At 35.0% G+C, this 25,425-nt stretch overlaps 1 protein-coding gene across 1 annotated transcript; it reads left to right on the plus strand.

Annotated features, from left to right (window-relative positions):
• Positions 1-5,663: 5,663 nt before the first annotated feature.
• Positions 5,664-25,256, plus strand: LOC101743243 (phosphoacetylglucosamine mutase). Its single transcript, XM_004933014.5, has 12 exons — positions 5,664-5,984; positions 8,729-8,799; positions 9,904-10,036; positions 12,183-12,278; positions 12,990-13,141; positions 13,830-14,032; positions 15,685-15,809; positions 16,110-16,269; positions 17,045-17,199; positions 17,785-17,974; positions 18,400-18,570; positions 19,753-25,256. Exons 1-12 carry the CDS (start codon positions 5,881-5,883, stop codon positions 19,837-19,839), a joined length of 1,647 nt encoding a protein of 548 aa, XP_004933071.1. The 5' UTR covers positions 5,664-5,880; the 3' UTR covers positions 19,840-25,256.
• Positions 25,257-25,425: the final 169 nt, after the last annotated feature.

Here is a 25,425-nt window from a genome sequence, read left to right on the forward strand (position 1 = left end):
AAATTTAAACATCTCAATAAGTAATAGTACCTACATTTTAATATTTATATAGGTATAAAAAAACACGGATTTTTGGTTAACTCCTTTGATTGAGCGTTTTAAACAACATAAAATGTCCACGTTGCCGGAAAATTCGTGTATAAAATCGGGGGTCAAGTGAAATTGGTACAAACGCGTTCGACATTAAGTTATTTAGTCATATGCCAGCAATTTCGCTATTAAGTATAGTAGTATCGTTTTGTAATATCAATTCGTTCGATTTCGGCTGCCCCTAATCTTTGTTTGCTGTTTGGTTCATTCGATTCGTAATTAAGATATAATTCTACGGAGCGGTAAATGTACTCGGACATGCATTGTGCCAAATGAACGAATGTAACTGAAATGTGTGATATTAAGAAACTTTCCGCTAGTGCTTTAGCTTTACCAGTGCTTGCCATTATTCCAAATACTTCGGTAATTTGAAGATTTCTTCGTACGATCCTAGTTTACATTTTATCCAAACGTATTTTAATATAGATACCACCGTATCATTTAAAATTATACAGTAGGTACCTACTAGAAAAATCGGACACTGAAAACACATTCCTATTTACCGTTCCGCATTGTTACCCTTTTAATTTCTAAAAATGTTTAAATAATACCTTTTTTATGTTTAAGAGATTACTGGTGGCCCGGAGACTATTCCAGTTTTACCAGGGCAGGTGGGCGAGCAAGGGCTAGAGCAAGGGCCCAAGAGGAGTTGGATTTGCTAACTACCCGAGCGCCTCCAAAAGAGACCTAACAACTCAAGAGTAGCTAATGCTACGCTAGCAAATGAATCTACTACCGGATCGGAATCGCGACCCGCTGAGAAGATCCAGCGAGAAACTCAGCGGGCTGATGCTTAGGTTAGGTTGCACGTCGAACTCTTTGCCGGGTTCGACGAGTACGGTTACCGGGGTGCCTACTTCTAGTGTTAGAGCTAAAAGTGTCTAATGCAAGGGTTATTAGATCTGATAGATCCGTAAGGACGTGTCTAGGGCGTCGACGGTAATAAATAATACCTACTACCTGTGTAAAGTATAACACAAAATCTAATTTATAAAAAATCTGCGCACGAAATCCCACGAGGAATTGATAGTTTAATGTTATAAATAGAGAAGGCTGACTCGGTGATGCAGTAGTTATGCGTCCGAATTGGCTCCATAGCCTACTTATGTCTGCCGTAAAGCAATCATGTGTTTTCATTTTGAACGGTAAGAGAGGTATTTTTTCTAGAACTTAATTTGAAGACTGCTTCGTACGATTCAAACCCCGGAATTGCCCATTCACATGTGGTGGACATTACGATGTCTTATTCCATCTATCTCTAGTCTGTGCATTACGTAAGCTGATTTTAATCCTTTTTTTATTGCTTATATGGGTGGTCGAGCTCACAGCCCACCTGGTGTTAAGTGGTTACTAGAGCCCATAGACATCTACAACGTAAATGCGACACCCACCTTGAGATATAAGTTCTAAGGTCAGTATAGTTACAACGACTGCCCTGCCCTTCAAACCGAAACGCATTACTGCTTCACGGCAGAAATAGGCAGGGTGGTGGTACCTACCCGTGCTGACTCACAAGAGATCGTACCAGCAGTAATTACGCAAATTATAATTTTGCGGGTTTGATTTTTATTATACGATGTTTTATTCCTTCACCGTGGTAGTCAATCGTGAACATTTGTCAAGTACGTATTTCATTAGAAAAATTGGTACCCGCCTGCGGGATTCGAACACCGTTACATCGCTAGATACGAATGCACCGGACGTCTTATCCTTTAGGCCACGACGACTTATAGATTTCTTCGGTATCCTTCAAATCTACACTTCCATTACACGATGTTGTTATTTAGTAATGAAATTCGTTCGTTAGCACAAATCTAACTGTTTCAAACCACAGTATGACTTAAAAACGCCAAGCATCTTCCCTATTAATCCGCGGCTGCTTCACACTTATCGTTGTTATAAAAATAACCGCGCTAGAATTTTCGCTAAGAACAAGAGCTTCTACAATATATATATAATTAAATATGTGATGATAGCACGTAGTTTCAAAGATACGATCAATGTTGCTTGCATAAACAGTAGATCTTGCATTGTCTTCGCTGATAGGATCTATACAACTAATTGTGTAGTCAGTGTCGCGAATCTTTGATCTCGACAAACGACGTAATTACAGTTTAGATTGTGTGTATTTTGCACATACTTTGACATAATTGTTGACGGAGTGCTATTACAATATAAGTATGGCTCAGAGAAGTAGTTGGTGGATGCGCTAATATAGTATTTTCATCCAAATTAATATTAAATTTATTTGTTTCAATTGTTCTTCTAAGATGTAGTCGATTCAATTTTCTTTTACTTTTTTGTATGAACCTATGTTTTTTAATAACGTAGAATTAATAATTATCAAGCTTCAATATACTCGTACTAGCGACCCGCCCTCGCTTCGCTTCGGAAACATTAAAACACACATGAAACCAAAAAAATAAAATTAAAAAAAATTAAAAAAAAGTAGCCTATGTTCATCAGGGACAATGTCGGCTTCTAATGGAAAAAGAATTTTTCAAATCGGTCCAGTAGTTTCGGAGCCTATTCGAAACAAACAAACAAACAAATCTTTCCTCTTTATAATATTATTATTATTATTATTATAGTATAGATTATTGTTACGCCGGTAAGAGTAACGCCATCTATCGCCGAATAGCCGAAATGAATATTAAGGGAACTCGTAACGTCGAGAAAGCTCGAGAAGTACAACGCCATATATTGTCAGATAGCGGAAAACACACACCGAAGCTACTCGACTTGCCCAGGATGTTCTCGATAAATCTAGGGATGTCGTCTCGACTATAAAAGCGTTGCAAAGATGGCACAAAGCAGTCAATAATTGGATTTACTCGAAGCGAAACAGCGAACGGATCAGCTGAAGCGAAGCGGAAGAAGTGAATTAAGAATTTTAAAGTCTTCTGTGAGTGTTCTAAGTGCTAATACAGTTTTAATCTGTACTTCGGTAGAATTTTTATTTATCCCGAACCCCAGCCCGTAGCATTATATTATACTTATATTAGATCGAAGTTATAAAATTATTGTGTTGTTATCAGTTCTTAATGCGTGTGCACTATCAAGTTAATCTTTACGTCTTGAGGTTGTCGAAAATGACGCTCAAAGATACATCTAAACAAAAATATATACGAAGCTAATAAAAGCAACGTTCTTAAAAAATCCGACCCTGTCTAGTGAAATTAACAAAGAAAAGTTATTAGGTACATATTTATTACCCCCCCGGACCGGGTATCCGTAAATGGATTCCACAGCGTTAAAAAAAAAAAAAAAGGTTCATATTTATTACAGATAAATTATTCCAAATTGTGAATGAATTAAGCTGTTTGCCTTGACATATGAGGTCAAACTTTCAACATCAACATTGGCTTAGAAACAAGAGGATTCCCTGAAATACAAGATTGCTTCCCGCCAATAATACGAAGGTCGGTGCCACTGACTACTCCGGTGGGTATAGGCGGGGCCATTTATTTTGGCAACTTTACAAATTCTGATTATTTTAAAATCTTGTACATTATTAGAACAATATTATTTGGTGGGTTAGCACTTTTATATTTTAGAAGTTATGTAGGTAGGTATTTGGACCGCATCCCGGTATGAGGCAGTATGATACTTACCTACATGTGCACTGCACGTATTCAGGATTTAACACGAATATATAAATTATTACATGAGGAACAAAAAGCCCGATGGCATTAAAATACTGACTGAAAACAAAAAAAAACTTGCTCCATAATATAATTCTAATTTATAGTAGGTATACCTACGTAATATTGTAAAATATCGAATATTTCAAACGGCGTCTAAATTACACAGATATGTTTTGTTTCTAAGCTTGTTTTGTATCTTGAAATTTTATGTCCAAATTATACTATATTCTAAATAACTAAATAATGTAGTACCTAATGTCATATCTAAATACAGTAGATATCACACAAGTACCTATGCAGTGTTACTCACGACTTATAATAAATAGCTTTTAATAAACAGAATCAGATGTTTAACCACAGATTCTTATTGCCTGGTTCCAAAAACAGCATTATTATAATATGATACCTACATAAAAAGAAAAACTAGTAAAATGCCATATTTTTATCTATTTGGTGTTTGAAAATCTAAACTTATTGTTATATTGTAAATGTTTATATATTAATAAGATGCAAATCAATAGAAACAAAAACGGGTGCCGTAAAAGAAACAGCAAAGAAAGAAAAATAAAAACTACTGGAGATATACCCAAAGAAGCTTGACGTCAGGCTGGCTGTCTGTCTTAGAACTCACGCCAAATCTCTATATAGCATGTTAAGAGCACTCTCCCTCTCTCCATGTATAGCTTTTATCCTTTTAACAGATTCGAAATTGAATCGTGTCTGCTGAAACTGTAATGGTCTAAATGAATAAATAAAAAACTACATCACCATTTTCTCGAAATATCTTTAATAGTTTCTTCGTTTGGACCGTGACAGTACAAAAAGGACAAACTTAAGCATTTAATTAAGCTCGCTTGAAACAACATTAAATGAAGTGAGGACACACGCTTGCGTTTTGTTAATAGCCTGTTCGTTTACTGAAAATTTAGTTAAAATTCAAATGAGCAATAGATTCTGTTCTGTAGTTTCCTGTTCGTTTTGTTGTCAGTAGTGTCATCTGTTTGCCATGGTTGGAACTACTGGATCGCATTAAACAATACTTTTGAGGTACTATAAAAAAAACATACTGAGGTTTTACTCTGGTTAAAAACTCATTTTCCTATGATAAATAAAAGTAAAATTGATTAATTTGTGGCACGATTGCAGCATGTCTATCCAACTTCACAATAAGTTGTTCTGAGGATTTTGTTACCATGCACAATGGGTACTATATACCTAGAGAATAGAGCAAAATTTCGGTAATTAGAAACTTTTCTTTTCCTTCAAATCTTAGGCTCGTGGGCATTTTTATCAGAATAGTGGACATATTATACCTACTAGCCTTCCAACAAAAATATATGAAAACCAAAATTAAATATTGAAACTGTCATTCGTCTAATTAATGAAGCTTGAAATTTTTGTGAATCATAAATCAATTTAATTTACTAGAAATATCTTTAATGTTTAAATACTTATTAAGGTTCTTAGTTATCGCGGCTCACATATGTCTACAAACGTGGCAATCTGCCAAATATCAATTAATCCCAGTAACAAACCACTTCATTAATGTACATCATGCGAAACTAACGATACCAACATACGTGATGCTTTAACATCTAATGTTAAATCAACCATGGTAGTTTAGTACTGTTTCAATTAGTGTCCTTTACTTTGATGTAAATGCTTTACTTTTTAGAATAAATTGAATAATTATTAAGACTAACTAATGGTACTAAATACTATAAAACTATTATCAAATCTAATTTTTCCATACTTTTAGTATAGAATTCTCAGACAAAAGCGACATCTATTAGCAACAAGCGTAACTACGTGCAGCAATTTTTTTTATTTGATAGTACCTACCGAAATAGATATTGTGCAACTAAATTAAAGATATCCGCAATTGTAAGGTATAGAGGGTTAGGCTAATAAATTATTTGAACGTCCACAATTAGGCGGCTAGTAGGATATCTGCCTACCTATCTTGTTTCGAGTCATTTTTTTGACATTTCGTTCCGAACGTCAAAAAAAAAACGTCAAAATCATTAAAAACTCGTAGCGAGCGGGAATGTGTCGAATGTGATAGTGATAAAATCTCGTTTGTTGATTCAAAGTGATTGTAACTGAACGAAACGCGACCTTATAAAGAAATACCCCTTATAGAATGCCGCCGAGTAGCTTACGAGTCGTGTACGCGTTCGCCAGAGAAATGCATCCGAAGACAACTGACATTTTTATTGAATACGGCACTGCCGGATTTCGTACAAAGTAAGTTATAATTATTCCTGACCTAGCTTAAATATTTTATGATTTGAACAGTGTTATAAGAAACATATACTATAATATTAGTTGGAACACCTTTCTCCCTTGTAAATTGTCACGTAAGCAAATTAATATGTCACGTATTTCAGTTGTGGTATGAATATTATGCCATTGATCTATAATATTTCGCGTGTGAATGTGAGTCATACTAAATTGTTTTATTATAAATTCATAACGGGAAGTACTCGTTACTATACCTTTTATGGTCACCGACATTCACCACATTAATATATTCATTAATATTATGCCTTAGTTAATAGAACTTTGGTTTAATATTAGGGAGAAAAAAAAAACAATTCGTGTTTTAACTGTATTCATTAGGACATATTATTTTAATGAATTATACCCTGGAATAATTAAAATATGTTGTTAATGCATGATACAATCAATAGTTAGATAGATACAGTTAGCAAGCATTGTGGGGGTCTATTTGTATTAAATTTAGAAACATGTGCAAATGAATCAATTTGGCACAATCATGTTTCGGCAGTAATTGATTCACAAATATCATAATAACTATTTTGAAATATAAATTTAACAATAGATATTTAATGAATAGTAATGCTTTGAAGTAACTGTCTTTAAAAAATAAAATTGTTATAATTTTGATCAAAGAAATAGGTCATCAAAGTAACATCATTGGCTGTTAAATAAACTGAAAATAATAATTAATAAAAGCCACATATCTACTTTAACAATTATATATAGTATAATACTAATATAACATTATATTGTTACTGTTTGTATGTTATTTTATATTCATTGAATAGACCATATTTATTGAAGTACTAGCTGACCCGGCAAAATTCGTAGTGCCTCAATCGATAAATAAAAGACCTAAACTTTTCTATAAAATAAACTTAAAACAAAAAAAAAGGAAAAACAAAATTGTTATTTATATTTAATTCCAAGCAATTTCATATTTATCTACCTTTTAAACCTTCTCTAGACTTCCACAAATAATTCAAGACCACAATTAGCCAAATCGTTCCAGCTGTTCTCAAGTTTTAGCGAGACTAATGAATAGCAATTCATTTTTATATATATAGATTATGAATTTTTTGCCTTATAAGCCATCATTCTAACGAAAACAAGAGTTTCATTTCAGTGTAAGAGTTAAACACTTAAAAAAATCATGTGCTAATTTACTTAATAAAATATTTCCACCTTATCATTATCATCATCAAAACAGCCAATGAAAGGCCCTATTCTTAGTAGGTACTTATTATAAACTTCTTGGTAGGTTTAATTGTTAATCTTATACCATATTTTATTTGAACTACTTAAACATAGATGCATGCTCAAAAAGCAATTATTTTTAGCTCAAATAAAAAAAAAGCTGTTCTTAAGATTCCCATTATAATTATAGGTACATAGTTATTATTAAATCAAATTAAAAAAAAAACCTTTGAAAATGAAATGCTGTGTGATATTTGTAAAGAGGTTATATAAATAAACCTGAATTTTCAGTAATAAAAAGATGCTTTGATCAGTGGAGTTCATATTGAGTTAAACGTTGGCACACTTCCAACACTTACAATATTTATTCTCTTTATGGCATCTTGTTTTAGTACATCATATTATATCTTAAAAGCAACAATGAGAAAGATTTGGAACGTTTTCAATGGAAGTAGAGTCTTTGCAAATAGTGAAAAGCATTATGATGTACTGACTGAAATTCAACCTGCATTACGGGAATCGAAAAATGTGAATCCATCCATTATGAATCTTCTGACTTACATAACAGGATTAATAGTCTCTTGAACAAACTAAATGGAGAATGCTCAACAGAGAACATAGCTTATGATTACTCCTAGATGGGCATACAAGGCTGATAAATGAATTAGATGGGGAAGATGAGGGTCATTGACATTACAAGATAGGTATGAATGCAGTAGAAAGACATTAGCTAATGCTGATATGATTCGAGTTTATGATAAATGATAGTGATAAGCATTAACTGCAAAAGCCCTATATGTAACAAGACAATTACTAATATACTGATAAACAGACTAGGTTGAGTGGAAGTTTTAAATAAATAAAATTGAAATGTGTATTTGTAAGGACAAAATAACAACTTTTCACTAAATGCCTGCAAAAATACATACAGTACTTAAAACAATTTGAATACTTTTGTCTGTTTGTCTGTTTTTTTCTGGTTTATCTCTGAAATGGATAGACTGATTTTATTTAAACGATAATGTTAAAAGATCATCTTAGGCTATATTTATTTTAGAAAACTAATAAAGCTATGAAAAACACACCAAAGAATGGCTGGGTTTAGCTAGTATTATAATAAAGCATTTCATCGGCTCCAAGCCAAGATATTCTGAGTGAATTTAATGCTGGAATTATATGTAAGACCCAAGGTTAGTTGTATTGTACAATGATCTCTCGTCTTTAAAACTGGAACATATGATTTCTTCACAGTTGAGACAGGCAGATTAGTGGTAATGACCTATGCAAGAAAACAGACCATAGTCCAAGCTCAAAATAATCAATCTTGCACGTGTGATAATTATAACATGAATGATTTTATTCTTCTATATTTTCTTTGAAAAAACGATACCTAAGCATGGGCTCATCGTTTTAGAAACTAGGAATCTTAGACTAATCTCTATTACTGATTGCAATCAGTTATAAATCAATAAAGAGACAGAAATATAAGTGTAATACTTTCCTATTTTCAGGGCCAATTTATTGGAGCATGTCGTGTATCGTATGGGTCTCTTGGCTGTCATTCGTTCCAGAGTTAAAAATGGTAAATTTTAGATCTTTAACTAAGAAATTTCCATTGAGTATGCAGAATGTTTTATTTTTATTTTTATTAATTAAATATTGAACCATGCTTTGATGCATCTGCCAATGCAGTGGCAATTTTTTTTATGCCCTTCAAGCTATAGACACGGCCCGCTGAGTTTCTCGCTGGATCTTCTCAGTGGATCGCGATTCCGATCCGGTGGTAGATTCTGTGAAGCACTACTTTTGGTAGGGCTAGCTAGTGTTTCAGGTTGAGCCCGTGAGTTTACCTACCCGTCCGAGCGTAGCTGGAATAGCCTCTTAGGCTAACAGCTAATAGGTAGGGGAACAAAATGCCCTTCATGAGAAGTTAGGTGTACAGGAACCAACAAACCCTTTAAAGGAATTTTGTACGATAGTTTGGACAGCATCTTGGCAGGCAAAAATTCGATACGCAAGAGACATCTTGCATATGGAATTTTTGCCTGCCGAAATGCTGTCAAAACTTTAGAAAAAGAAGAAGTCAAGCTTCTCATTAATTGCCTCCAGCTCCACACAGTACACATACACCCGCAGTAATGCTGGTGTCATTTAGTAAGAAGGTGTGATCAATTATACCGGTATCAGACCACTAAACAGTGACCCATAACCTATCAGGGGTAAGTTTTCGTTTCGGACATTGCATATGTGGTGAACGAGGGTCTAACCAACATGATGACCGCTTACGATTATCAAAAAGAAACCATTTTTATCGCAGGAGATAATGCGCTTCAAAATCTCGGTCTCTCGTTTCTGTGTTCGTAAAGCAATACAAGGCACCTACTTATAAAGATTTTTTACCTTTATGAAACAGATTTCAAGTTAGAGTTTATCGTCAGTCATACATAAATTACGTTTTAGATATTCAGTATTTAAAAAAGACAAATTCATTGCTAAAGACCAATAGACGATAAATCAGACGGTAATTATCATTCACACCAGGTCGATCGTGAGCTTCTTGTTCACCCATCGAGTGCAATAAGCGGAAAAAATCCTATATATTAGGACTATTCTAGGACTTACAGACAGTCTTCAGAACATCGATTGGAATTCAATAGAAAATTATAGTTGCCCAATTTTTAATCAGGACGCACCATCGGCATCATGATAACAGCATCGCACAATCTCGAGCCCGACAACGGTGTGAAGCTCATCGATCCAGATGGCGAGATGCTTGAGCAGAGCTGGGAGGCGATAGCCACTAAACTAGCTAATGTCAGGTACGCATTTCACAGAGGGTTACAGGAAGTTTTGAAGTCGTCGTGGCCTAAAAGATAAGATGTCCGGTGCATTCGTATCTAGCGATAGTGTTCGAATCTCGCTGGCGGGTACCAATTTTTCTAATGAAATACGTACTCAACAAATGTTCACGATTGACTTCCACGGTGAAGGAATAACATCGTGCAATAAAAATCAAACCCGCAAAATTATAATTTGCGTAATTACTGGTGGTAGGACCTCATGTGAGTCCGCACGGGTAGGTACCACCACCCCGCCTATTTCTGCCGTGCAGCAGTAATGCGTTTCGGCTTGAAGGGTGGGACAGCCGTTGTAACTATACTGAGACCTTAGAACTTATATCTCAAGGTGGGTAGCGCATTTACGTTGTAAATGTCTATGGGCTCCAGTAACCACTTAACACCAGGTGGGCTGTGAGCTCGTCCAACCATCTAAGCAGTAAAAAAAATTGATTAATAGATTTCATAGGACAGAGTTCTTGAGTGTTGGATGTGTATGTATAACATTAATTTGTTTATGTTAAGCAGTTGCATTTGAATCACCTGCTAGTTTATGTAGTAAAAAACGAGTATTGCAAACAAAAATCCTCCTCCTCCTTCAGTCGATCGCTCATTGATGAGCATCGTGATGTGCCCACCCGTGATTTTTTTTTTTTTGTAATTTGAAGCCACTTTTGTCGCTCAGTGGCACAGTGAAGTGCGTGGCTCAGTCTTATGTCCAGATACTCAGACACTTGGTCACTCCATCTTTTTAACATATAACAGAAACAAAAATCAAGGAACCCAAAAAAAATTGAGTTTTTTTTTATCGTGGGAACAAAGACCGAGATAGATGAAATGACGGCAGGTCACAGACACCGCGTGTGACTCACACATTTCTCTTCCTCTAAAAGGGAAGATATATAAGAGCTTAATATGGCCTGCCGTCTTGTATGTGTTAGCTTGTTGGACCACTGAAGTAGCGGATGGAAAGCGATTGTATGCAGCATATATGCGAATTTTGTGATGGATCTGTAGAGTAGCGAGAATGGATAGAATATGAAAGTCTGAAAATGGCACCTGTGACAGAGAAGTTGAGAAATGCGCGTTTGGGATGGTATGGACATGTGATGAGACGAAATGACAATTGAGGTTGGAAAGAGAGTGCTAACTGTGAATATGGAAGGCTATAGAGGAAGAGGAGAAATTGATGGATTGCGTGAAAGACGATATGTGAGTCGTCTATTATCAAAGGTGGCAATCTGTGCATTTGGACAAAATATTTTTATTGATATGTCAATACAGATTGATTTGAATATAATCGTCTCCTTTAAAGAATACGGTTCAAAACCTTCACTAAATAAAGGTTAATAGTTAACCTGTTATTTATCTAACATTTCGTTCCGAAGAGTTTTGTGACTGCCAATGGAATACAAAGTCAATAATTCGTTTTTCTGATTTACCAATCATTGTCCAAAAGTCAGATTGCCGGCTTTGATAATAGTCGACTCATGTGTAAGAGGGGAGTGAACGAAGAAAATGGTATATGATATAGGAGTATGGACCGTGTGTTGTATTTTCATCTGATAAATTATTAATTGATTTTGCAAATAATAATTTATGGATCAGATTACGGACATATTTATAGATGAAACAATATAGTACTGGATTTTTTACATTCGATTTAGTTACATAAATTTGCTATGCATTTTACTACGAACACGACGTTCGGCCAAATATATCACAGACAAACAAAGTTTAGACTATGAATAGCCCGTTCAACCAAATTATACATAAAAACTTTCGATGAATTTATGGACAAGTGAATGGAGAGTTTAAAATACAACTATATTATTTCCACACAGCAGTGATTCTCTCTATCTATCAGTTCTCTTTATCATCCCACTCTACTTTAACATTACTTATAACATATCCTAAAATAAAACATGGTCGCGAAAATTTAAAATTATACTAAATATTAAAAAACGAATGTGAGGTTCAAAATTTAAAAAATAAGATTGATATATAATATCGATATTCGATTTTTTCGAACTGAACTCAACTCTATAGATATCACTGCAAATGGTTTCGCGCATCAAGCTTTATTGGAAAAACTATAGTAAATAAAAAATAAAAAAACACGTTTCAGTGACAATGACTTGGAAGCGACAACTGCTGAGATTATAAAAGAAGTGAATGCTAATATGACACTCAAAACGAGTATATTCATTGGAATGGACACAAGGTGAGTTGTATTCACACACTATTTTCATTCAAAGCCAATTATAGTCCAGACTTTTTGTGTAACTATGACGTCGGATATTAGATTAAGTTAAGCTTTTTAAATTTAAAGTTTCCATGTGTTATAATGATTCTGAACAGCATTGTCGTGCTCCACTGAACTAATTAAAAATCCATGCCAATATCGACAAAAACGATTATTTATATTCACACATTATTTTTATTCAAAACCAATTGTAGTCCAGACTTTTTGTGTAATAATGACGTCGGATATTAAATTAATTTAAGCTTCTTTAAATTAATGTTTCCATGCGTTATAATGATTCTGCAAAAACATTGTAGTGCGCCAATAAACTAATTAATTAAAAATCTGTGAAGACATTGGCAAAAACAATTTAAAACAATTTACTGGTGGTAGGACCACTTGTGAGTCCGCGTGGTAGGTACCACCGCTCTGCCTATTTCTGCCATGAAGCAGTAATGCGTTTCGGTTTGAAGAGTGGGGCAGCCGTTATAACTATAATGAGATCTTAGAACTAATATCTCAAGGTGGGTGGCGCATTTACGTTGTAGATGTCTATGAGCTCCAGTAACCACTTAACACCAGGTGGGCTGTGAGCTCGTCCATTCATTTAAGCAATAAAAAAAGACCATTTTATGGTCGGTATATATGCTGGATTGCATATTGAGAAATAACACATTTTAATTTCCACAGATACACAAGTCCCCGTCTAGCACAGGCGGCTGCTAATGGAGTCATGGCGCTGAAGGGAACGCCCAAGGAGTTCGGAATTGTTACCACTCCAATGCTGCATTTCTTCGTAAAATGTCGTAACGATAATACATATGGAACTCCAACCGAGGAAGGTAATTCAAAGTTAATAATTCACATAACGTCGGCTTAATACTCCCGTGACGTTGGACAATAATGATATTATGAAAATCGACTCCACATAGATTGGCTACAGCTTATAAAGTGCTTTCACAGCTCTATGTGCTCACAGCTTACGGTAGGCAGCGACTTGGCTCTGCTCCTGGCATTACTGAAGTCCATGGGCGACGGTAACCACTTAACATCAGGTGGGCCGTATGCTCGTCTGCCTACAAGGGCAATAAAAAAATAAAAAAATGTATTATGTCTACCTTTTTTGGTAGACCAATACATAGTACATTCTGTTCACATTACATTCATACATTCATTCATAGTACATTCTGGTACACAAGCTCACGGGACTCAACCTGAGAAAGTGTGCTAACTTTTGGCCCTTGCAAGAGCAATTGCTTCGTAGAATCTACCACCGGATCGGAAGCCTACAGTGGCTCGCGTTTCCGATCCGGTGGTAGATTCTGCGAAGTACTGCTCTTGCTAGGGCCAGCGTTAGCGATACCTCAGATTTGAGCCCCGTGAGCTCACCTAGTCACTCGGTTACGCTGACATAACTCTCTAAGGTTACCGCATTAGGTAGAAAAAAAAAACGCCTTAACACCATACTGGCCATTGTGTAATTTTTTAATCCATAGTGACTTTCTAAATAATTTTTGTTTATTTTCACAGGATATTATGAGAAAATCGTTGGTGCTTTCAAGAATATACGTCAAAAACTACCCGTTTACGGTAATTATAGTACAACGTTGTACGTAGACGGCGCTAACGGCGTCGGTGGAAAGAAACTTAATATCATCAAGAAGACCCTCGATGGTGAATTGGATCTGAAGCTGTTCAATTTAGGCGGGAACGGAGGAAAGTTGAATTTGAATGTGAGTGGAACTCTTATATCTGGAAAACTGACTGCGACTCGCGACTTCGCCCGCCTGCTCAAGGAAAAATGTCAGCTTAGTTTCCCGTGGGAATGAGTTGGTTTCCTTTTTAATAAGCTTTTATTAGCTTCAGACGTATGAATGTTAGTATGTAACGGAATCTTTGAACATGATTTTGACCCCCTTCAAAACGTCGGATTAACTCGAAATTTGGTATACTTATTAAGGACCGAAGACAATTCAATATTAAAAGAGCTTTTTTTTACAATAAAATCATTTTTTCTTACACTATTTTTAATTCAAATTTATTAAAATTTATTTTCTATTTTTTAATTCAAATTCAAAATCATTTATTTCAACTTGGATGTCATCAAAAACACACTTGTTGAATGTCAAAATGTAAATAAAAATGTTAACTCTACCACCGGTTCCAAAAAAAGCCACAGTCCTGAGAAGAACCGGCGAAACAAACTCAGCGGGCTTTTTTTTTTTGTTTTCATTTGTTCTCAAATATTTTCTTTTTTTTTTTTTTTAAATATGAAAACATATTTTCAGTATACGAAAAAACAAGTCAAAAAATACAATTCAAATAAATAATAATAATAATGAAAAATGAAAAGGCCAGGAGCGAACGCCTCATTCCCACGTAGTGCCATCTAGTCAAAAATCCTTAACTTTATAATATGCCTTGTTGCACAAACATTCCTTGACAGTTTTCTTAAATCTATGAACAGGTAGTAGTTGAACGTTTTGTGGGATCTTGTTGAAAAGTTGTACACCCAGCCCCCTGAAAGAGTTGCTTATTTTCTTAATTCGAGCCGCCGGCAACGTAATTGGATTTTCTATAAAAGCGTATTTTGTTAGTTTTTTTCAACAATTATTTATTAAGGATAAAAGTTAGCCTATCACTCAATCAGTCACTCTCCTGATCTAATACAATAGTTTAAACGTGTCTGTATTTACTATGTCTTCTTCTGTACCAGAGACATATTAGGTACTGTTCATTTATAATACCAGTATGTAATTTAGAAAGAAATTAAAAAAAATATATTGCGTTCTACACTTTTTCTCTATATTCTCTTCTAGCGGACCGCTTCGGCTCCGCTCGGGTCTTTAACAAAAATTTCAACGATATTTGACGTTGTTTTATTTTTTTAAATAAAAGAACACTTATTGCGGCATAACTATAATAGTCAGACATATGTTGTCGCGACACTTTTTGTAAATAATAATGTGTTCTACAAAGTCGTAGTACATTATTTTATTCTATCATCAATAGTTTTCGCAGGGCACGCGATGTAAAGAATATTTTAGTCATTTTTTTACCGTCGCTGTTTAATATTTTAGTCACCTTTGGGCTTTGGCTTTATTGGAGTTTCAGATCCCTAATTTTTTTCAAAAAAAGATTATAGCCTATGTCACTCGGGAATAGTGTAGCTTCCAAACAGGGAAAGAATTTTTCAAATCGGTTCAGTAGTTTCGGAGCCTATTCAATACAAACAAACAAACAAATCTTTCCTCTTTATAATATATAAAAAAAAATAAAGTATAGATAAGTGTGGGAAATTTCATAGTCCTCCGTCCGTGCGATTTTCGTAAAAAGAGATCAAAGTATTTGCTTCACGTATTAATATATAGATGTTATGTTGCAGTGCGGTGCTGATTTCGTGAAAGTATCACAGAAGCCGCCCGTCGGCGTAGAGCACGTGCCGATGCAGCGAGTGGCCTCACTGGACGGGGACTCCGATCGCATCGTCTATTACTACGTCGACGATAAGTTAGTAATCTTTACTGGTGGTAGGACCTCTTGCGAGACCGCACGCGTAGGTACCAGCACACTGCCTATTTCAGCCGCGAAGCAGTAATGCATTTCGGTTTAAAGGGCGGGGCAGCCATTGATAATGTGGCCTTAGAACTTATATCTCAAGGTGGGTGGGTATGGGCGCCGGTAACCACTAAGCAATAAAAAAAATTACAAATTATTAATATAACTTCATTGCCATCCTTACTCCGCAACTGACAAAGCCAAGGTTGTCAACAGCTCGATTCTAAAATGCAATTCTACGTTTATTTTCAGAGATAAAATGCACTTGTTGGACGGCGATCGTATAGCCACATTACTGGCCAGCTACATCACCGAATTGCTGACGGCCAGCGAAGCGAAACATTTGAAACTAGGCCTCGTGCAAACGGCCTACGCTAACGGTGCATCCACTGCTTATATAACGCAGAAGCTGGTAAGATATTCTTTTATTTCTTAAGCACACAATACACATTATAGGCTAAAAATATACACAAAAAAAAACAAGTAAAAAAAAAACTGGCTAGCAACATAAGCCATGTGTGCATGACTAAACAAGACAAATGAGCTGAGTTTGTACACAATTCTCCTTAGAACTATAGGACAAAACAAAATGATAACGAAAACTAATCTAACTTATAATGTCAGGAAATAATTTTACTCAAAATATACATTAAACAATTACACTACTTAACCTACTATTAACATGAAGGATGCCAATTATTGACTATAATTAATTATCAATTAAATATTGACTATTCAAATTCACTAACGCTCTACATTACAGTAGTTATCGAAGTTCAAATATGACACAACGTCTCCTGAAGACACGACGTTGAAATCTAAATTGTATTGCATAACGTTTTTCCCACATTACTGGTGGTAGGACGCCTTGTGAGTCCGCACGGCTAGGTACCACCACCCGGCCTATTTCTGCAGTGAAGCAGTTATGCATTTCGGTTTGAAGGGCTAGGCAGTCGTTGTAACTATACTGAGACCTTAGAACTTATATCTCAAGGCATTTACGTTGTAGATGTCTATGGGTTCCAGTAACCACTTAACACCAGGTGGACTGTGAGCTCGTCCACCCATCTAAGCAATAAAAAAAAAACTGGAACGCGGCATATGGTTAAAGACATAAAACCAGGTACACCGCGAACTAGTTCTATTCTTCCGTGAGCTTTCATTCATTCATAATTGCTTTCAAACAGAAAGTCCCGGTGAGCTGCGTGAAGACAGGAGTGAAGCATCTCCATCACGCAGCGCTTTCGTATGACATCGGCGTCTACTTTGAAGCGAACGGGCACGGCACAGTCATATACAGTCACGACGCTAAGAAGACGATCAGCAAAATTGCCGAAGAGGGGTGAGATTCATTCAAGTCACTCATTCGTTCATTCATTCATTAGTTCATTCATTCATTCGTTCATTCTTCATTTATTGCAGTCATTGTTGTGATCACGGTATCTTTATGTGTTACATAAGTAGCGGATTCAATATACCGTAGATTGGGGGGACTAGGGACTAGAGGTAGAATACGGAAAAATCTGGGTCGTCACAATGCTTTTGTGAGATTTAAATTTGTTGAATTGAAAATAACTTTTACTTAAGTGTTTAAGAATATTAAATAGTTTAATGTAGTCATCAGAGTTTTGTAACTGATTAAATATATTCAAAAGTTAATTACCTAAAGGTAAGTACCTAGCTAACAACTAAACAGTGCCAGCCCTATCGAAAAACTATTGTTTCCATACGTGACCTGATTCACCCCCGGAACCATTTTAATCTCAATTTTATTGGTAATACCCTAAGCAAAACCACTGAAAATTTATGTTCGAATTGGAAAGCGTCCCGATTCCCCCTGCTATCTACTGAATCGCATTTCCTAACCTCATCGATACCTACTCGCACTGCAGCGATTGTCAATAATGAAACTGAACATGTATTCCAGGGAGTCGGAACAAAGGAAGGCGGCGCAGTTGCTTCTGGACTTCATCGACATGACCAACGAGACGGTCGGAGACGCCATATCGGACCTGTTCCTCGTCGAGACGGTGCTCTGCGCTCGAGGACTGGACGCCGAGCAGTGGCTCTCCACGTACGACGACCTGCCCTGCAGACAAGTAAAAGTAACAGTACAGGTAATTGACTTTAACTATTCTTAAATCCGTACAAACCACAAGCTGACCTTCAAACGAAGATCCTCAATCTCTGTCGTAGTCTCAAACGATTATAGTCTTTCAAATCGGAACTAATGACTGTTTTGCGTTCGTTTTTTATTAATTTTTTTATTTCTTAGGTTGGTGGTTGACCTCACAACCCACCTGGTGTTAAGTGGTTACCGGAGCCCATAGACATCTACAACGTAAATATCGCCATCCACCTTGAGATATGGGCTCTAAGGTCGTTCTAACGTATAGTTACGACGGCTGCGCCGCCCTTCAAACCGAAACGCATTACTGCTTCACGGCACCTCACAAGAGGTCTATACCACCAGTAGTAAAATTAGAACAGAGTTGCTCTTGATGGAAAATTAGAATAATTCAATTAGAAATTTAAATTACAGGATCGTAACGTGATATCTACGGCGGACGCGGAGCGCGTGTGCACGTCGCCCGAGGGACTGCAGACGCGTATCGACGAGCTCGTCGCTGCGTACGCGGACGGACGCGCCTTCGTGCGTCCCTCCGGCACCGAGGACGTGGTGCGAGTGTACGCGGAAGCGGATACGCAGCAGGTAACCTAATAATGCATATTAAACGCTCAAGCTGCATCCACGGTTGCACTCACAAGAACTAAAAAGTTGCTCGAGGATGATTCGACAATCTCTTTTTGAAGTGAAACTTCTAATGCGGCTTTTAACACGGTAGCTTTTTTTTCTATCCTACCTATGCTGATAGGCTTGAGAAGCTATTTCAGCGTAACTTTAACCAGTAGGTGAGCTCACGGGGCTCAAACCTGACGACCAAGGTTGCGTAAAACGTTTAACGCTGCCGTGGAATAGAAAGAGACAGAGCGAGAGTGAATGCGTGTCACTCGTGCGCATGCGCGTAGTATACCTGTTATGGGCCAGCGCGAGCGTTAGCAACGAGTAGCGTCCATTATTTTAATGAAGTATTTAAAAAAAAAAGTATATACACACACACACGTACCTAGCCTTCTTTCCCGCAAAGAACCAAAGGGAAACGGGGGTGACTGAAAATCAGCGCTGTTAGATTTATCGACCTTGAACAGCATTAGCTGAGCCACCTCCTTTCGCCTTTTTCTCTTTTTTTCTTTTCTTTTTTTTTGTATTTTATTTTATTTAATGTGAAAGGCAATAAATTATATTAATATTATTATTATTATATTTATTTATTTTTCTATCAATAATTTAAAAGCTAGTATAATATAAATGTTGAAGATTGCGCATCTCTTATACACAGCACCGTTTTTACCATCGTTCTGTCCGTTCATATACTAGTCATAACACTACGACATGCTTCCTCATACAATTAGAAATTAAAGCCAGTAGGTAGCAGGCTGTGTTGTATTCGCATGTCACTGAGAATCTTACCCAATACTTGACGGCGATAACGTAAATAATACTCTGTAAGCCCACTGAGTTTCTCGCCAGATCTTCTCAGTGGGTCGCGTTTCCGATCCGGTGGTAGATTCTGCGAAGCACGGCTCTTGCTAGAATTCGTGTTAGCAACGTCATCAGGTTTGAGCCCCGTGAGCTCACCTACTAGTTAAGGTTTTGCTGAAATAGCCTCCAAAGGCTATAAGCTTAGGTAGAAAAAAAAAACGCTGTATGGAGCTATTACATCCTCCGACACTAGATGGCGTTATTTATCTCTCAGAGAGTTTGTGGGTATTTTGACAATAATGTAAGTAACCTTATTGTCTTTTGGTTGATAGTGCCTTACTTTTTTTTCAGTCAGCAGATAAACTCGCCGCAGAAGTATCACAGGCCGTTTACGATTTGGCCGGCGGCGTTGGAAATCGGCCAGAGTTGCCAGCTTAAAAAACATTGCGGGAAACAGTTCGGAAAGAAGCTATTTGCGCACGTAGAAATTTTACAAATAAATGAAGATGACTTTTCGAATATCTTTTTCTTGAAGTTTAAAACTTCAGAACGAGATTATTTTGAAAAAATAATAATAATCAAATCAGTCCTCGTGACTAAAAACATTAGTCGCTCTAACAAAAGACGCTAAATTATGACAAAAATCTTCGAATGAAGAACTTATTTTTGTCACTACTGTCAATGTCATAACGAGTGTTCCGTCTCTATCTAATCAGTCTAAGTGTGTAACACCCTATAGCTGAGCTTCAAATAAAAGCGGTTACCGGGCCTTTACAATAACGAAATTAATACCTAATAATAATTAAAATTAATTTTACGGTTTAATCTCGCATTTTATTTTATTTATGACAGCATTTTGAATACTGTGTAATTTTCCTGGTCACAGATGACTGTAATGTTATTCTCGAGCATTTCAATATTGTGTTACCTACCCTCTAATTTTGCAAAAATTAAATCTTGAATTACATGTTTTATTTTTCACACTGAAATTAATTTTGTATCTGAAACTCATTTTATTTGACTTAAGTTTTTATGTTCATTGTAATAAAATTTATTTTATTAAATCAATATAATTCAAGAGAATCCCGGATAAGCGCAAGCTGTAAGTTACATATTGGAATGGTTACAAATAATTAGTAAATCCGAGACTGAATCGTAAAAGTTGTTTTAATTTGTCTACGACTCGGAAAAACCGAAAATAAGTAAATCGTATTAACAAATTATTACAATAAATATTAGATTAAAAAATACACAGATTAGTTAATATTAGAATGTCCGTTTGAGTTTCATTGAAATAGCTGTGTACAGTGTGAGAGTTTTTTAACGTTATCGATAGCGTAAAAGTTAGCTCATATTTGTATGGAATGGGATAGTTTGCCTACGTTTGCCGCTAGGGGCGCTGTTCCAACTGCATACAAAATTGGGTTAACTTTTACGATATCGAGACCGTTAAGAACTCGCACTAAGCACTCTGAACTGTTTTTTAGTATACATAATTAGTACAACGCCTTACTAGTCGTTTTGGAGTTTATAAAGCATTAAAATATATTTATCTTTTCGAATTTTATTAAAAACAATTCTCACAACGTTAATAAGGAAAAGCTCTCTTCGTTAATAAAACAAAATGTATGTAAAGTTAATTGAAATGTTTTCTCATTTAACGAATAAATAATAGTAGAGATAATAACATATTTGTATGTATGTTACTGGTGGTAGGACCTCTTCTGAGTCCGCACGGGTGGGTACCACCGCCCTACCTATTTCTGCCGTGAAGCACTAATGCGTTTCGGTTTGAAGGGTGGGGCAGCCGTTGTAACTATACTGAGACCTTAGAACTTATATCTCAAGATGGGTGACGCATTTACGTTGTAGATGTCTATGGGCTCCAGTACCCACATAACATCAGGTGGGCTGTGAGTTTGTCCACCCACCTAAGCAATAAAACAAAAATGTTGATAGATATACCTCAATACAAATATGTAGCTATCGACTGATGTATAGTTATACAGGGTGTGAGCCGGCAATTATCAAAACCAATTACTTTAATGGTTAAATGATAGACATTTGAGGCCTATAAAATCAAAGGCAGCTAAATCCAATTCTGTCAAATATTGAGGTAAACTACAAAAATCGGCCATAAACACGTCATTACGGATCCTCCTGATACATCGAAGTACTGCTTTTGCTAGGGCCAGTACTAGCAACACTCCCGGTTTGAGAAACTGAAATAACTGTACGGGTAGCTACGATATTCTTTATTTTAAAGAAGATTTATAAAGAATGAGAATATTGCTAATAATCTGAATTTTAAATGATAAAACTTCGTTTATATTTGAGTACAGAGTAAAAATTAAATTTTTGAACTGAATTTGCTAGAGATTTAGCTGCATTTGTTATAATATGAAAACACTAAAGCGTGTCCAACTAACTAAACAAGATGGCGCCATAGTTAATCCATTTTACTGCACTATGGCGTTTAGCTGCCTTTGATTTTATAGGCCTCATTTAGGGTTTGCGTTTGAACAAACAATAATCATTAGTGATTTCTTTAGTATTATTGGTAGCTATCACAAGTACTAGTCTTTAGTTTTCGGAATTATTATTTATTTTTTGGTTTGAAACACACCCTGTATAATGTTATGTAAACAAAAAAAAACATACATAGTGCTTTTTTAATATCGAATTATTGTTTTAACACTGCCTTTGTTAACTGATAGTTTAAGTTTTAATTATGATAAAAAAAAAAATCTTCATATTATTATATTACTTAAATCATACACCCCAGTCAAAATGATTTTATTAAGAATTTGTTTTTTAAAAATGATGTAATGTTTTACGTAGTCTTCAAAAATTGTGCAGCTTGTTCTGATTATAAAAGAAATTTCTAATTTGGTTATTAAATTTAAAAATTTTATGATTGTGTGTGTCTGTGTCGAGCCCTGTTTTAAATAATTAAAATTGTAATTTGTTTATTGTTTCTGAATTGTTGTGCAAATTGAAGAGAAAGAAAAAAATGTGTGAATTTTAAAATAGAAAAAGTCATTCCAATGAGCATTTGATGAAACATTAATATGTAAATGATTCGACTGATTTTTTAATAAATTATAATGACACTTATTGAATAACAGTATGCATGCATTCAACAATATCAGATTCTATCAACAGGGTGATTCCCCTCAAATATGGTGATTGTCGAAAATGTTGTTTAATTTATTTCACTTTAATTCATAAACGTTTTGAGTAAAACATCTGAGATAATATTATTTATTAACCCTTTGAGCGCGAACCGTCGTTAGATCGACTCTCTATTAATCTCTAATACTCGTATAAAGTGCAGAGCGTCGGAAAACCGGTTATTTGCGCAGATTGATGCACAGATGTTTGGTATCCAATTGTACGAACATGTCTTATCTTGTTTTAGCGCATGTTTTAACCCCTTTTTAAGCAGTTGTTAACATTTATAAATAACCATTTAAAATTCTTTTGTTAATTGATTAGCATTGATTTTTTTTAATTAACGTTTTTTGTAAGGTACTTTTTTCAAATTTTTTTAGTAATTTCTGCAAAATATATGTAAATAAGCTCAGCACTAAAAGGGTTAACATATATTGCGATCAATAAATTAAACACGCTTATATTAGCTTGATCTGTATCTCTATATTTTTGTAATAATATTTCAAGGTAATTTTCACCAATTTCAAGTCCATATTACGGTTACCGATGACGACACAATATATTTATTATTTACCTAATATCCTGACCAAGATCACTAGATTATAAACATGTTTTTGAAATATTATTTTACATGTAATTTTTCTAACTTTTGGACCGATATTTTCTTTTACTCGTGGTTATTTCTTTAAAGAAATACTTTGAAATGTTTTTTTAACTTTACTGTGTTTCTCGCACGTATTCGTCACATTGGTTGCGAGTTAAATTTAGTTTAATCATTAAAATTTTATTTCCTGTTAACGAATTATAGAATATTAGAGTTTTAGTATCGTTTATTTTACATCAAAGATTAAAAAAACACGGTGTGGCACTCGGGGACTGCCGCGGTAAAGCTATTGCATAGCATTTTTTATTAACTTATGCAATTATAATTAGACAATAATAATTTAATAATAAAATTATAATAAAATAAGACCACGCTATATTTATAAACATTAACAAACGCAAAACATTAACTGTCCCCTTCACACTCATAAGGTCAGACTTTTCATGATGCGCATGCAGTGTGACGTCACGCCGCGCGCTTATTCACAAACACTACACAAGCGCAACGTATGAATGTGTTGAACGCGAGCTACATGATAGGCGAAGTGGGGGGTGTTAGGTTTTTTCGTTACGGAATTTCTTGATTCGGTCGCCGCGCTTAAAGCCGCGATAAAAGCTATGCAATAGCTTAAATGTTTAATATTCGATAATTTATTTAATAAAGTATAATTATGATTTTATTCTAAATTATGTTAACAAATCTATTGGTGAATTGAGGCTGCGATTATCTCTCGATGATAATAAGCTGAATTCTGTTGAATTTCAAGTAATATATATAGAAACTTGCCAATGCTGACTATACAGAATTGAAAGTTGAAGGTTTTGTATTTTAATATTTCGAAATTTTTTTGTTACCTTTTTGAGATCTAATCTATGTATACAGAGTAGAGTAAAACGAGTAAATCTACATTAAGGAGTTTCCTAAGAATGTTAAATTATGGTTACCATTTAGAACTGGAATTTCACAGAACGTTCAATAGTTCAATTTCCAAGTTCATAAGGTATTTTTTACATATCAAAATTAATAGCTTTGTTAAAAAAAGGTAATTCTCAGCTGAAAGTCGGTTTTATCTAAAACAGTTAATTTCAAGACCCATTAGAACTCGCATGCCACTGCTGGTATTATTTCAAGTTTTTAACCACTTCAGGGACGAACTATTTAACGTAAAAAAAAGAAGTTAATTTATCCTTTATCCATTTTATTTTTATTTAAAATAATTTAATAAGTAAAAAAGAATGCCTGCCTTTAATTCTCTAATTATAACAATGCTTCATTACAATTATCAATATTTTTGCCCGATTTCCTAACGAACACATGCAATGAACAAAACAAGTCACAATTTCAAAAACATTTTAAATATAAATAACATAATATTTTGGTTTGGTATATAAATAAACATTGTTAAAAAATTGTGCGTATTTTGATAAACAATGATAAATTTTGTAAACAATTTTATCTAATCGACAGTTTTCACCTTTGATTATGATAAATGTTTTGATAGTGTCCACGTACAGAATACGTATTATTTACATACATACGTACTTGAGAAATATCGAACTTTTTTCTCAATTTTAGCGCGCAAAATGTTCGTTAGAAAAAAAGAAAACTATAGACTAGTTTGTATTTCGACAATTTTTTATTTCAATTGTAATATCTAAAAATGGTAGAATACATATTAAAATGTAGATATTCTTTCTATGTAAGTATACAAGAATATAATTTCCCTATACATTGGTGCTTTTGATCAATAATATGACAAGCAGTTTTTCGTGTCGGGTCGTTTTCTAATTATTACTTAAGGCTAAGAAAATAAAGTCGAGAATGAAATGTTTCCATAGTTTGACTAATTTCGTCCCCCTTGTTCTAAAGCCATTGACCGAACCGGAGCGTAATTTCTTTCACTAGAAGATTGTTGGGTTTCGTCTGAATAATTAAGGCAACGACATACGACACATAATTGCTTGTTCGAAAGATTATTTTTATTTAAACAGTAAATAAAAATTGTATTGTTTTAATTTTATTGTGTGGACCCTGTTTAATGATACTGTTAATTCAATAAAATAATATTTACACTCAATAGCTTGTTTTTTTTCTTCAAATACTATTATTAAAATTCTCAGCAGCCAATCGGCTGTACTCTTTTTATTGCTAAGATGGGCTCACTGCCCACCTGGTGTGAAGTGATTAGTGGGGCCCATAGACATCAACAACGTAAACGCCACCCTGAGACACGAGTCCGAAGTCTC

This window comes from Bombyx mori, chromosome 26 (assembly GCF_030269925.1).
Source record: "Bombyx mori chromosome 26, ASM3026992v2".
In the NCBI taxonomy this organism is placed as follows: Eukaryota; Metazoa; Arthropoda; class Insecta; order Lepidoptera; family Bombycidae; genus Bombyx; species Bombyx mori.

Bases quoted from the DNA above. Each gene is read 5' to 3' on its own strand.
- LOC101743243 (XM_004933014.5), top strand. From the start codon at position 5,881: ATGCCGCCGAGTAGCTTACGAGTCGTGTACGCGTTCGCCAGAGAAATG. The intron at 8,800-9,903 runs GTAAATTTTAGA...ATTTTTAATCAG, and splicing joins TCGTTCCAGAGTTAAAAATG to GACGCACCATCGGCATCATG. The intron at 17,200-17,784 runs GTGAGATTCATT...CATGTATTCCAG, and splicing joins AGCAAAATTGCCGAAGAGGG to GGAGTCGGAACAAAGGAAGG.